We start from the raw sequence: 13,461 nt of genomic DNA, 5'->3' as shown, positions 1-13,461 counted from the left end.
TTGCATATAATATTGCTATTTCTCTCCTGCCACCGGAGACTTGCTACTACTCCCACTTCCTGTCATCCAAAACAATGTATGAACCTCATTGATTTTCATAAATTAAAGTACAACCTATGATAATAAAGCCAGAAAAATAGTTCAGTATACCAGAACAATTCTTCAGAGGCAATCGTCAATTTTCTAGGTGCCTAGAATTTTCAAGCATGCATTGTTACATGGCAGACTGAAATAAACATTTGAATTGTAATTTAAAAAACAAAAACAAACGTGTTCAGATCCTGTGCAGGAAGCTTTTAAGAATGGATTGCCTTTCTTAATATGGCTGTACAAAGTCCTTAAGCTGAAAAAAAATCAATAGGCTAAAGTCAATAACTGCTGCTCCTATTCTCACAGTGTTGCAGGAGGAGAGCTCTTTGATTTTTTAGCGGAAAAGGAATCTCTGTCTGAAGAGGAGGCCACGGAATTTCTCAAGCAAATCCTCAATGGTGTTAACTATCTGCACTCTCTGCAAATTGCACACTTTGATCTCAAGGTATGTTGGATAGATTTTAAGTTTGGGGAATAGTGCCTAAAGCAACACTTAGAACTTGGATAGCATAATAAAAATCCCCATTATTTATGTGAAAGGTAGCTATTGATAAGAGTATCATGGTGGTGGCGGAGCATGCCCCGGGGCTTCTGCACTATTTCCTAAATATTTTGTGCCCCTACCTACTAGTCCACTCATTTTGCCCGCCTGAAAGAAACTGTGCAGTCTCAGTGCCAAACCAGACTTAATGATTGATGAATGTGAGTAATTATTAATTGAAGGAAGACTCTGGTTTTGAACTGGATGTGGAAAATGAATTGAGGAGAACTTAATTAAAGACTTGCTGATTTAGGGTAGATGGGGGGTGGGCTCAAATTAATAGAAGAATTTATTTTACGTAGGGTCATTTGGATGAGAAATAAATTAGCTTGCTGCTGTGAAGTTTATTTCCAAACTTGCGTTTGTATATACAAATTAGCATTTGCAAATGTGTGTTTATGGGTCTCTGCCTCAATTATTTTAAGCACTTAGGAATACTCCTGATTTTGAAAAGAACAAATGGGAGTCTTGCAGCTCTTCTATGCTCAGGACCCACCATTATATTATGATGTTTGGATATAATAAATCATTATCTGTGAACCCTGTGTCAGTCAGGATTCAGTGTGAGGAACCAATGTGTTTTCACAGCCATGGGCCCATTTCTGTTGAGTGTGGTGCTTAGAGCATATGAGTTTTACTTGTCAGGAAGAGATTATTTTTCCAAATTGTTCCTGTGTTTTGCAACTGCTCACACGCAACCAATCTTTTTTCTTCAAAGCCTGAGAACATAATGCTGCTGGATAGAAATGTACCAAAGCCTCGTATCAAGATCATTGACTTCGGCTTAGCGCATAAAATAGACTTTAGTAATGAGTTTAAGAACATTTTTGGGACGCCTGAATTTGTTGGTGAGTGTTGTACTTCTCTGTTTAGCTGTTGTGGTGTGTTTGCATGACAGTGGACTGGTTCATATAGCCAAAGCAGAACTGACCTCCATTTTCCACATGAGCTGGAAACTTCAGTATACTCAGTCTCTCGCCTGTACTGTCTGTGCTGAGAACAGGGGCAGTGGATGGGCAAGCAACAACCTGTCCAGATTGCACAGCAAAAGAATTTACCTAGGACGATACTGTAGTGTGTACTTCTCCCAGTTTCTCATTTGCCATGCAAATAAAGGAACATCCATTACAAGTTCACACACATTTTTCCAGCCCTCCTGTCCCCATATGCCCATCTTAGAAATTTGTGACAGATGGATGGCCTGACTTCAAAACAGAAAATAAGAAACAGTTCTACCCATTTGCAAATGCCTGGTAACCTGGAGCTCATTCCTGGTGCCAGGTGGGAGACCTTTTATTTATTTAAAAATATTTATATCCTGCTTACTCATCAAAAGAAATATCAAGAGAGGTTTACAGGAATCTGCTGATGACACCCAGCTGTGTTTCTCTTTTATATCTGACCCAGGTGTTGGCATGGTATCAGCTGGTATCTGGAATCAGTAATGGGCTGGATGAGAGCTAACAAATAGAAGCTCAATCCAGGAAAAGACAGTGGTGGTGATGAATGATTTATCAATCCAGGGAAGTGGTATTCAGCCTATTCTGGATGGGGCTGAGCTTCATGAGAAGCAGGTCTCCATTCTCTGAGTTCTGCTTGTCACTGCTTTGCTGTGGGATACTCCGGTGGCCTCTGTTTCTTGTACCCATTATCCAAAAAAATCCAGGTTTGGTGTCATGTGTTACACATGGGGCCGCTCTGGAAGAACATCCAGAAATTACAGCTAGTTTAGAGCATGGTAGCAAGATTGAGTCAGCACCACAAGAATACTTCAGTGGTATGGAGAACTTCACTAGCTGCTAGTTCATTGTTGAGTTCAATTCAAGGTGCTGGTTTTGGCCTTTGAAAACCTAAATGGCTTGGAATCAGGGTATCTAGGAGATTCTTTTCTACCAGATAACCATCAACTAAAGCCTTGGTTCCTTTGGTTTTTGAGGTTGGGAGGGTGGCTACCAGAGAGAGGTCCATTTCAGTGGTGGTGCCCAAATTATGGAACTCTCTCTCTCTCAGTATGTTCACCTTGCACATTTATTGCAGCTTCCCAGGAAAAGTCCTAAGCTTTTAATGACATCTGATCAGCATTTATGGCATCCTGGCACCCATTTTAAATGGATAATTTGAAACGCTTAAGACATTTTTGTTTAGGCACGCTTATTCAGACATGTAGATGTTAATGTTTTTAATCTTTTTTACCCTTGATTTTAAATATATTTTAATGTTATTGTTTGTAACTGTTTTTATTGGACTTTTAATACAGCTCAGTCGGTAGAGAGTGTGAGACTCTCAAGGTTGTGAGACTGAGCAAAAGATTCCTCCATTTCAGGGGTTGGACTAGAGCATGGGTAGGCAAACTAAGGCCAGGGGTCCGGATCTGGCCCAGTTGTCTTCTAAATGAGTAGAATGTGTCCTTTTATTTAAAATGCATCTCTGGGTTATTTGTGGGGCCTGCCTGGTGTTTTTACATTACTAGAATGTATGCTTTTATTTAAAATGCATCTCTGGGTTATTTGTGGGGCGTAGGAATTCATTCATTTCCCCCCAAAAAATATAGTCCGACCCCCCACAAGGTCTGAGGGACAGTGGACTGGCCCCCTGCTGAAAAAGTTTGCTGACCCCTGGACTTGTGGTCCCTTCCAACTCTATAATTCTATTATACTTGTAAACCATTTGGATGTTTTGCTACCATGAAGTGGTATATAAATTTTGTTAAATAAAAATAAATTTGTCCAAAGCTTTTTTTAGTATTACTGTCCGGTTGCTGCTGCTCCTTTTTGCTTATTTGTTCTTTAGTTGGTTGTATGCTGGTTTATTGTTTTTATTCTAGTTGTTCTAAAGCACGTGTGGAATATATAGATCTCTTAAAAGAAATTGCTCACATCCATTTTAGAATATGTGAAAAGGGTACAGACTGAGCTACAGGCCAGTTCCTGAGACTGAAGGGGGAAATAGAGTAGCCTGATAGGCAATAGTCAAAGGGAAGGTAAACAAATACAGAAAAAGTGAGAGATAACCAAATTATAAAAAGAACACAGATGAAAAACATTGTGCCACTAAAGGAGGAAGGAAACAGGACACTTGTAATTGAAAAAGAAAAGTTCAGAGACCAGCAGGTGGTTCATATTAGAAAAAATATATAGGAATTTAAGCAAGGTGGATGAGTGTTAATGCAAAAATAGAAATTCTGTGGAAAGGAACAGCTGTTGACAAAAGTGTGTAGATTGAATAAAAGGAATAGCTGTTAATTTAATACATAAAACAGTGTTCATTTATCTCTTTGCATGTAGCAACATATAAAACGAAGACAGTGAGAAGGAAAAAATGGATGTTTTATTTTAAGTTCCTTCCAGGCACTAAAAATAGTCCACATGAGGGAGGAAACTGTTGGGAACTAATGCAAGTTTTTAAAATAGACTCCATAATGACTTGGAAAATATGTTGAAATACCAATAACAATGTAGAACATTCCTACTGTATAGGGAAGGAAGGCAGAAGGAAGCATTGTATAAATAAACCATAGAAAGCAAAGTTGTTTCCATATCGAAATAAGAAAATGGGGAGAGCTTAGAACAAGGGCTGTGATAAAGGGAAAATCTTCAAGTTAACATAAAGCAAAGACACCAGGCATTTGAATAATTGGGGGGGGTGTTATTGAACAGCAGGAAGAGAAGGAATATTTCTAAAATTAACTCAAGAAAAAAATGTCATGAAGATAATAAACAAAGATAACCACACAAAAACCTTGCACACAAGACCAAAGGAGTTAAAGTGACTTATATGACTAGGAACAGTCAGGAAAACATTAAAAGCAGACTTCTGGGGCTTGTATGTTTCCATATGTTAAGAGAGCAAAACAGGAGACAATAGCAAGTGGAAGAGAGATTAACAGAGAAATAATGTTGAACATGTACATGTTCATCAAGCAGAAATAAAAGAAGAAAATGGTACGAGAGTGGGTGGTAGTGTTTTATATGTTAGGAAAAACATAAGCCTCTCAGAGTGCCAAACACATTATTATTAGGCAGTTTGATATGTACATGTCACTATTGCTTAGGGCTACATTTCATATGTGAGCAGTGGTGATCATTACATGTGTTCAGTCTTTACAAGTTATCTTTAAATGTTGCCCATCCTCTTGAACACTGTTTCTAGGTAGATAATATTTACCTGCATTCAAACTAATTTGAATTTGAATATTTGCAAATTTAACACCCTTTCCTTTCTGTATGTGGGAGTCATGATTTTCTGCCTGGACTTCCTATATACTGTATATATTTTCTTTAATTTGAAAGGTTTATGTCCTACCTTTCAATATAAAGCTTGTAAGGTAGATAAGATGGTAAAAACAACTTAAAACAATACTTTTAATATAAAAAAGCAATTTTGTATTTACGTGATTGCTTTATAACTAAAATCCCTAACAAAACCACAGACAAAGTAGCAGTAAAATTGTTAAGTTGTGGGTGAACATATCAGACGACACAGCGATTCTTCAAACAGCTCTTGTTTATTCAGAGGCCAGAACAGAACTGAACTGAAGGGTTCAGTCAGCCTGCTTATATAGAGCTCCAGTACAACGTAAATGTAACAATTTTCTAAAACTATCCAATCACTGAATGTCACTTTCGATTCCTTATTTGCATAACTACAGTATCCCCCTGCTAGCCCAGGGTGAGAACTTCAGTACATAACAAAAACAGCAGTGGCAAAAGGAGAGAAGGAAATCAGTTTAGTGGAATGACATTGCCTTACTTTGGGGTAGGCATGTGCAGATCGCACAGTAAGCTTGATCCAAAGCTCCTCTGACCTTTTCCTCCTCCTGGGAAAATAGCACCCCCTCCAGGATGATTCTACTCTGCAGCTAATCACTGAAGGCAGGTCATTCCCAAAGCTGATGCACAGATTCCTATGGAAGCATCCCAAACTAATGCATATAGTTTTATAAGTTAAAAACTTTGACATCTCTCCAGATACAAATTGGGTATGTGGCAATTTTTAGTTCTGGTGAGATGATCCTGGCCCAGCTGAAGTTTCTAGACAGTCTTCAAAATCAGCCCTGCATACAATACACAGCAGATGTTTTGGGAACATGAATACATCTGGCAATAGTATATACATGGAATCTGTTGTTTTCAAATACAGGGGATCATAATGAATAAATATCTTACAGAACAGTCTGAATCAGTTTCATAAAAAGTTTAAAAGGGGGTGAGGTTGTGATAGAACGAATTGTAAAATAAACTAACGATAAAATGTTTGTGGATCTGCATTTGTGTAAACTAATGCAGCTTGTAAACTAATGTACAGGTGATTCCCGTTGGAAAATCTGCTTTTTTCTAGACCCTACCCTTGTGGTATGTATACTTCATAGCTGAAAAAAATATATCGTTTCGTGTCAAACTGCTCTGCTATAGACTAAAGCCTCTGCTTTGTCTCTTAGCTCCTGAAATAGTAAATTATGAACCGCTGGGCCTTGAGGCAGATATGTGGTAAGTTCACAATTCTTCTGCACTTGAACGTTTTGTAATTTTTTTGTGTCTTTTTGAATAGTGATAGACACCCTTTCTTTTTCAGGAGTATTGGTGTAATAACGTATATTCTGTAAGTATTAACACTCTAAATCACTTTGTTTTACCCATTTGGTTATTAAATCAACTCCACAAAGTTATAGACAAGGTTACTAATCTATCCAGGCCCATGTTTTGGATAGTTGTACATAATTTTCCAAATATATGCTTCAAACTACTGATTACAAACATAATTGGTTGCTGTCCTTATTTTCTAGGTTACGATTTATTATTATGTTCCTCTATATAGGAACATAATTTTATTTTATTTGGATAGTGTGCGTTTTTCCATGCAGTCAGCATAAATGATGAAAAGCGAAAATATGTAAATTCTGAGAGTTGCAGTCACTGTGAGAAGATAGTGGAGGCCTTATTTAAGTTACTGGGCTGAGCTTCAGAATCACTTTTAAAAATGAATCCTGGAACCAAACCTTTTGTCCTGGAGTCATACCATATCATTGTGACCGAACTTATTTTTTGCAGTCTGAGTGGTGCATCGCCGTTTCTGGGAGAGACAAAACAAGAAACATTAGCCAATGTGTCTGCAGTGAACTATGACTTCGAAGAGGAATTCTTCAGCAACACCAGTGCTTTAGCAAAAGATTTTATAAGAAGATTACTAATCAAGGATCCAAAGTAAGTTTCTTCCAGGATTCATTTTGTGATTTAAGCAAACAGGATTAGTTGGTAGTTACCCTTATCCCTTTCAAAGTGAAGGAGATCTTCCCTGTTTTGTTGATCCAGACTGTCAAGTTTGCTGCCCTTACCACTTTATACAATTTGCATTTGCTTATTTATTAGTTAGTTCTAGCATGTTTTCAGTGCTGTATATATACACAGTGGAAGTAACCGCCTGAAGGATATGTTAGAACCAGTCTGGTGTAATGTTCAGAATCTCCAGTTGGAACCAGGAAGACATAACGTTTAAGTGTCCACTAATCTATGAAACTGACCATAGGCCACTCCCCATTTCTCAGCCTAACCTACCTTACAGAATTGTTGTGAGAATAAAAAAAAGGGGTACGTATATGCCTTTTTGAGGCCTTCGAAGAAAACACAGACTATAAAAGTAATAAATGGAATGAAATATTTTTTTTCTTCTTTAAAAGGAAGAGAATGACAATTCAAGACAGCTTGCAGCACCCATGGATTAAGGTTAGTATGCAATGCATAGATTATTATATTAGTTTTACCTCTTTCTTTTGCCCATGTAGAAGGTAACATCTTCTTCGTTCATTCTTCTTCACTGAAGGATATAGCATTTCAAAGTGTTGTTTTAATTTTCTCACAGCCGAAGGATACCCTTCAAGCACTTAGTAGAAAAGCATCTGCTGTGAATATGGAAAAATTCAAGAAGTTCGCAGCACGAAGGAAATGGAAAGTAAGACTTAACAGTTCTTTATAGTAACTATTGTTCTTTGGCTTTGGAATAAGTACATGTAACAGCGGGTCACATGAAATCATAATGCTTAACTATGCTCTAACATGGAACAAGCAGGATGATGGTATCCACAGCTCATCCTGGTTTATTGTCCCCAGCACAACTGGGCCAGGAGTAAAGGAGGAGCAAGTGGGAATGAATGGTTCAAGATTAAGTGTAGTTTAACATGGCGTGTCAACATAGCCAGTATATATTAACACATGAAAGCTATTGAGAGCTTCATCTGGGCCTTAAATGATTTGGTTTAGTTCAGTCCTGAACTTCTTGTATATTTGTTAGACTTTTATTTTTATTTTTTTATAATATTTTTATTCATTTTCCAATACAAAATTATACAATTCATACATCTTAATTACATCCCATTTCTCTTTTTTTACTTCCCTCAACCTGTCTGAGATTCCTTCATAACTTTACTTCTTCCACATTTCCAACTAATAATATTCTAACATTTCTTTTCACAGAGCTCCATTAAAACTTACAAACGTTATCTGATTATCACTTAATTTTTGCATATACTCTGTAAATTTCTTCCAATCTTCTGTAAATCTCTGATCTTGTCGATTTCGGATCCTTCCAGTCAGTCTGTCGAGTTCTGCATAGTCCATCATTTTCATTCTCCATTCTATATTTGTTAGACTTTTAGAGTGAAATTGGTACAGGACATTACAGCTGAGCATCATATAGTATTTCCAGCGTATCTTGAGAAATGAAAGAAGAGCAGGAGGAAGTAAGAGCAGCAAGGAGTTTCTTGCAAACTGTGAAAAAGAGACATGTAGGATAACTTGGAAGAAAGAGATATGGAAAAGTGTACATAATTATCATCAGGGTATAATAACTGTTAATAGGGAGAGAGCTAGCAAATAAGTCCAACCAAAGAAAAGAACTCCTTCTTGGAAACGAGATCAGCAAATGCATGGCAGATGTGGCTGTTGACGAATTCAGCCCTATAAAAATAGATCCCAAATTTGTCCTAGATCTGACTCTCACAAGACTTTCTAATGTGATAATAAGGCATTCCAAAGTTATTTGGCCACATCAGTTTTCAGTGGCAGATACTTAATGTCCAGTATGCCTTGTCATATTCACCATATGACAGAAATTAGATGCCTCTCCAAATGCAGTATTCCACAATGGCACATTGAACCATATGCCACATTGAACGGTAAGCCACATAGTACTAACATGGTAATATTGGTTGCGTTGCTGCTTGGCAACCCTGTTTTATTAATATGCTTATTAGCAATCATTCACTGATGATCAGTGGATCTTTCCTCAGTGGGAAATACAGGCAGTGACCGTTTTAGGTGTGTCTGATATGTGTGCGACTGCATCATTCCGGACCCAAATGTGACCTGAAAACATCACCGAAAGAGGGGAGGCAGGGACAGAGTGTGGTGTTTGCAGGCTTTTTCAATGGGTGTTCTGATTACATGCGATTTCACACAAGTGCACAATGACCCGGAACGCAATCCCCACACAACCGGGGAGTTGCCTTTAATGGTGCCCTCTAGAACAGGCTTCCTGAACCTCGTCCCTCCAGATGTTTTGAGACTACAATTCCCATCATCCCTGACCACTGGTCCTGCTAGCTAGGGATCATGGGAGTTGTAGGCCAAAAACATCTGGAGGGCCGAGGTTGAGGAAGCCTGCTCTAGAAGTTGTTGGACTATAATCATCATCCTGGACCATCAGCTGTGCTTTCTGGGGCTGATGGGAATTGAAGTCCATCAACATCTGGAGGGGGTACCATTGGCTAACTCACCATCAGACAACACTGTTTTATTTTATGTTTTGGATGGGCAATTTGTCTATAGGGAATCAGATCTGAGAGGATCGCTCTGCAAGGTAAAGTGAGAAGAAATGGAGAGAGTTGGCGGTTCAGTTTGGATACAACAAGGGCAGGGGGAATAAAGGTTTTAGCAGGACTTAACCTGGACTGGAAACAACTGTCAGGGTGTCTGCACTTCCTTCCTGCAAAATTCATGTAGGAGCAAATCTTTTTGCTGCCCTCTGTAGCAATCCTGCTGAACAAATATTGCAGATACATTGTGAGTCTGCAGTCTCTTTCATCTATAGGACACTGTAATGGTTCTAGGGGTTGCTCGTGCATAAGTTGCCGCCACTCCTGGCTAGGTTACCTGGTTGAACCCTTTCTGTCTGGACAGCCTCTAGCTTCGTGGCTGTCTCAGTCGCTGGCAGAATCCGTCAGTGGGCGTTTCTTGAACTTCTTCCAGCAAAGAAGTTCTTTGACGCCAAGTCTCCTCCTACTCTCCCTGCGCGGAAGTCTTCTGCGCAGGGAGGGTGTGGGCAGCGGAGTACCCGTACTCTCTCCGCTGGTCTCCGGCGAGGAGTCTTGGAGCCTCCTCTCCGATTCCCCCATCTGCCCCCTTCTCCACTGGTGTTATGCTGATTTCCTTCCCCAGCAGATGGGCTGCCTCTCTCCCTACTGGGACCCTCTCCGGCATCCCTCTGGAGCCTTCCCTCCGCCTCTGGCTCCGATGGCAGTTCCCTGACAGACACTATATTTTAGAGCATGACCCCTGGAATGCTCAGGGAAGTAGGGAGTGTGTAACCACACTATTATCTTGAGGCAAATGGACCATATAAAAATACAGACCTTAGAGACTAGCTTGATTGCAGCTACTAACAGTTTAGCAGTATCGCTTGCGGAACTGAACTTGTATCAGAAATGTTTCCTCTAATGAGTTTTTATGGTTTCACATAAATATTTGTCTCTTCTCTTACAAAAGCAATCAGTGCGCTTAATATCGCTATGCCAAAGATTATCAAGATCCTTTTTGTCCAGAAGTAACATGAGCGTGGCTAGGAGCGATGACACTCTGGTAAGTAAATACTTGGGAGTGTGGGGGTTAACATAGCATATAACATCTTCTGAACTGCAGTAATTGGAATTGTAATGTCCCTTGCAGCGTTTCAAAAATGATGTCAAGGAACTGAGCAATAAATACAGACAAAAGACAATATGTGGACAATACCTGTAATCTAATTTAAGATAGATGACTAAATTTTGCTCAGTCACTTCTGCTTTTCATATTTCTGGACGAAGCTAATTCATTGCAATGCTATTTGAGCACCACTAATGAGTTAAATCCCTCAAGTAGATAGAGGAGAACAGCGGGTATCAAACAGAAAACTGGACTGGCATTTTGTCTCCCTCCTTCATACAGGTCACCTTAATTACAGCAGTGGCTTGGCTGGCAGACATTGGGGTACCAAAGTGTAAGAAGATTCTCCCCCTTCCGCTTGTCTGAGCTGCCGTCAGTGTGATACAGTTGAGAGATGTGGCCACCTTATTTGCTTTAGTGTAACCATGTAGCTGGCCAAGGGATGTGAGAAGAGACTCTGCCATTCCCAACAAGCTGTCGGCAGGCAGCATGGATGTAGATTTGTAGGAAAGCCCAGAACCAGGGGAAAGTCTTGTGCAACTCCCAAGACCAGCTGTCGCGTTGCACTCAGAACCCAGATCTGTGGACCCATGCCAGATACATAATTCATGTACATTACTCCACAGGCTATGAACTCCATGTTGAACACCCAGTATGTGTGTCCACAAAAGTTTATCATAAGTTATAGTTTATCACACAAAATATTATTTATTTGTTGCATGTATATATCACCTTTCTCTCCAAGGGGCTCAAGTTTTCTGTCCCTTCTCATTTAATCCCTACAACAACCTTGTGAGGTAAGTTAGGCTGGGAGACAGTGGCTGGCCCTAGGTCATCCAGTGAACTTCATGGCTGAGTGAGGATTTGAACCTTGGTTTCCCAGGTCCTTGTCCAACACACTAACCACTACACCACAGTGGTTCTCAGATAGGGATGTCCAACTAAATGTTACTTAGAATAGACCCATTAAAATTAATAAACATAACTGTTAGACCCATTAATTTCAGTGGGTCTGCTGAGTAAAACACGAGTAACACCCATAGTTTATTGTTTTAAGGCTAAACCATATTTTAGTGACCACAATGCAGAAACTGGAAGCATTTGCTTCCTGGTTTTAAACTTGCTTTAGCTTCTCATCATGTCTACACTAAGCAAAAGGGTGGTTACTTTGAACTATGGTTTTTTGAAACAAACCAGGCTCAGATTGTGATATTTGGTCTTGGTTTGCTTTAATAAACCATAGTTGAAACAGCTGTTCTTAATTTAGACATCATAATGTATTGCGTGTTTAGCTTAAACCAGCAACACTTCCTTTTTATGCTTTCACATGAAAGCAGGTATGTTATCTGTTTTGAGTCTTTCTGATTTACACTTGGAGGTGCATAAATCCTGTAGATTTCTTTTTAAAAGTTTGATTCTGTACTTTATGAAATGTGTTCTTAAATACAGTGGTACCTCGGTTTACGAACTTAATCTATTCTTGAAGTCCATTCTTAAACTGAAACCGTTCTTAAACCAAAGCGCGCTTTCGCTAATGATGCCTCCCACCACCGGTGCCTTTCCACCATTCGGATTCCGTTCTTAGACCGAGGTAAAGTTCACAAACCAGGACACTACTTCCGGTTTTGCGGAGTTCGTAAATCAAATCATTCGTAAACAGAGCTGTTCTTAAACTGAGGTACCACTATACTAGTTTTAATAAGTATCATGCAAACATTTTTTCCCTCAGAATTAAAAGTCCTTAGGCATTAAAAATTCTGCAGAGTGGCAAGTCTATCTGTCTTACACTCTTTATCTCACTTTGCTAACTTCCACATTTTTGTAAATAAAATCTCTGCTTATTGATGTGCTGTTATTTTTTAATGTTGAATCAGAAATCGTAACCGTTGCAAAACCAGCTCCCAGCAGAATTGTAGCCTTGTGCCACTGTGCCGCTGTGGTTTAAAACCTTATAAACTCTAGATAGGAGTAATTTATAGCACTGTTCTGCTTCAAGATGTCGTTCTTGGGAAATAGATGCTTCTTATTCCTGTTTTTATGTTGATGTAGCTTTCAAAAAATGAATTGTGAAATGCGTAATAGAGCTCTTTTAAATCAGGGTCAAAGATATGTGCTGATGCATAAAAAAGGAGACTCTTATTAGAGAAAGTAAATTACCTCCAGAATTTAAGCAGATGTTATAACAGCTTGTTTCCCATTGGGAATGGCAGTCATACTGTGAAATGACAATATATTGCTGCTGAAGAGTTTATTTCCTTTCCATACCCTCCTCCCTCTCAAAGCTAATAACTTCTTTTCTCTTGTCTTTCCCTTCCCATCTACTTTCTGGTTAATTTATGAGGATGAGGAAGATTCATTTGTAATGAAAGCCATCATTCATGCCATCAATGATGACAACGTTCCTGGTCTCCAGCACCTTCTGGGCTCTTTGACCAATTATGATGTCAATCAACCTAATAAGGTATGCTGTAGATTTAGATTTAGCAGCTAAAGAAGAAGAAGCTATCATTTTTACTGACAAACAAAGATCAGCCCAAAGACTCATGAGCATTCCAATATCAATTCAGGAAAATCTTCCTGGGAAGGTTACAGAGGACACAGTTTTTTTGGGGGGGGGGGTCATTTGCATGTGTGGACAAGGACCTATCTCTCCCACTTGATACCTAGCTTTTAACACCCGTTTTGAGAAAATAGCACAACATCTATAGACAGTTACTTCCATTCTTGATGTCCTTGCCCAGATTTGCCAGGAGTGATGAGTGGAGAAGAAGGAAGAGCTAAGGCTGTTGTGTGCAGTTTAGGCCTCCCCTCCAAAAAAAACCATGTGGGATCCAAAAGCTACCATTGCTGCCTCTCATTGGTTGGTCCTGGGAGGGTGGTTCCTGGTGCTGCCTACATGAGTGGGTGGAATGGATGGTT

At 39.4% G+C, this 13,461-nt stretch overlaps 1 protein-coding gene across 2 annotated transcripts in view; it reads left to right on the top strand.

Moving 5' to 3' along the window:
• The window catches only part of DAPK1 (death associated protein kinase 1), an 81,016-nt gene that overhangs the window by 36,976 nt on the left and 30,579 nt on the right, over window positions 1–13,461 (top strand). For both annotated transcript variants that reach the window (XM_083576502.1, XM_083576501.1), the window contains exons 4-12: window positions 397–535; window positions 1,350–1,479; window positions 6,069–6,117; window positions 6,203–6,229; window positions 6,679–6,831; window positions 7,305–7,350; window positions 7,487–7,576; window positions 10,387–10,479; window positions 12,884–13,003. In XM_083576502.1, coding sequence (XP_083432628.1) covers window positions 397–535; window positions 1,350–1,479; window positions 6,069–6,117; window positions 6,203–6,229; window positions 6,679–6,831; window positions 7,305–7,350; window positions 7,487–7,576; window positions 10,387–10,479; window positions 12,884–13,003 — 847 coding nt within the window. The remainder of the gene's footprint in view (window positions 1–396; window positions 536–1,349; window positions 1,480–6,068; window positions 6,118–6,202; window positions 6,230–6,678; window positions 6,832–7,304; window positions 7,351–7,486; window positions 7,577–10,386; window positions 10,480–12,883; window positions 13,004–13,461) is intronic.

This window comes from Podarcis filfolensis (assembly GCF_964270895.1).
Source record: "Podarcis filfolensis genome assembly, chromosome: 11".
Taxonomy (NCBI): Eukaryota; Metazoa; Chordata; class Lepidosauria; order Squamata; family Lacertidae; genus Podarcis; species Podarcis filfolensis.
The sequence above is the reverse complement of the archived record's forward strand: the minus strand, read 5'-3'. Positions and strand labels throughout refer to the sequence as shown.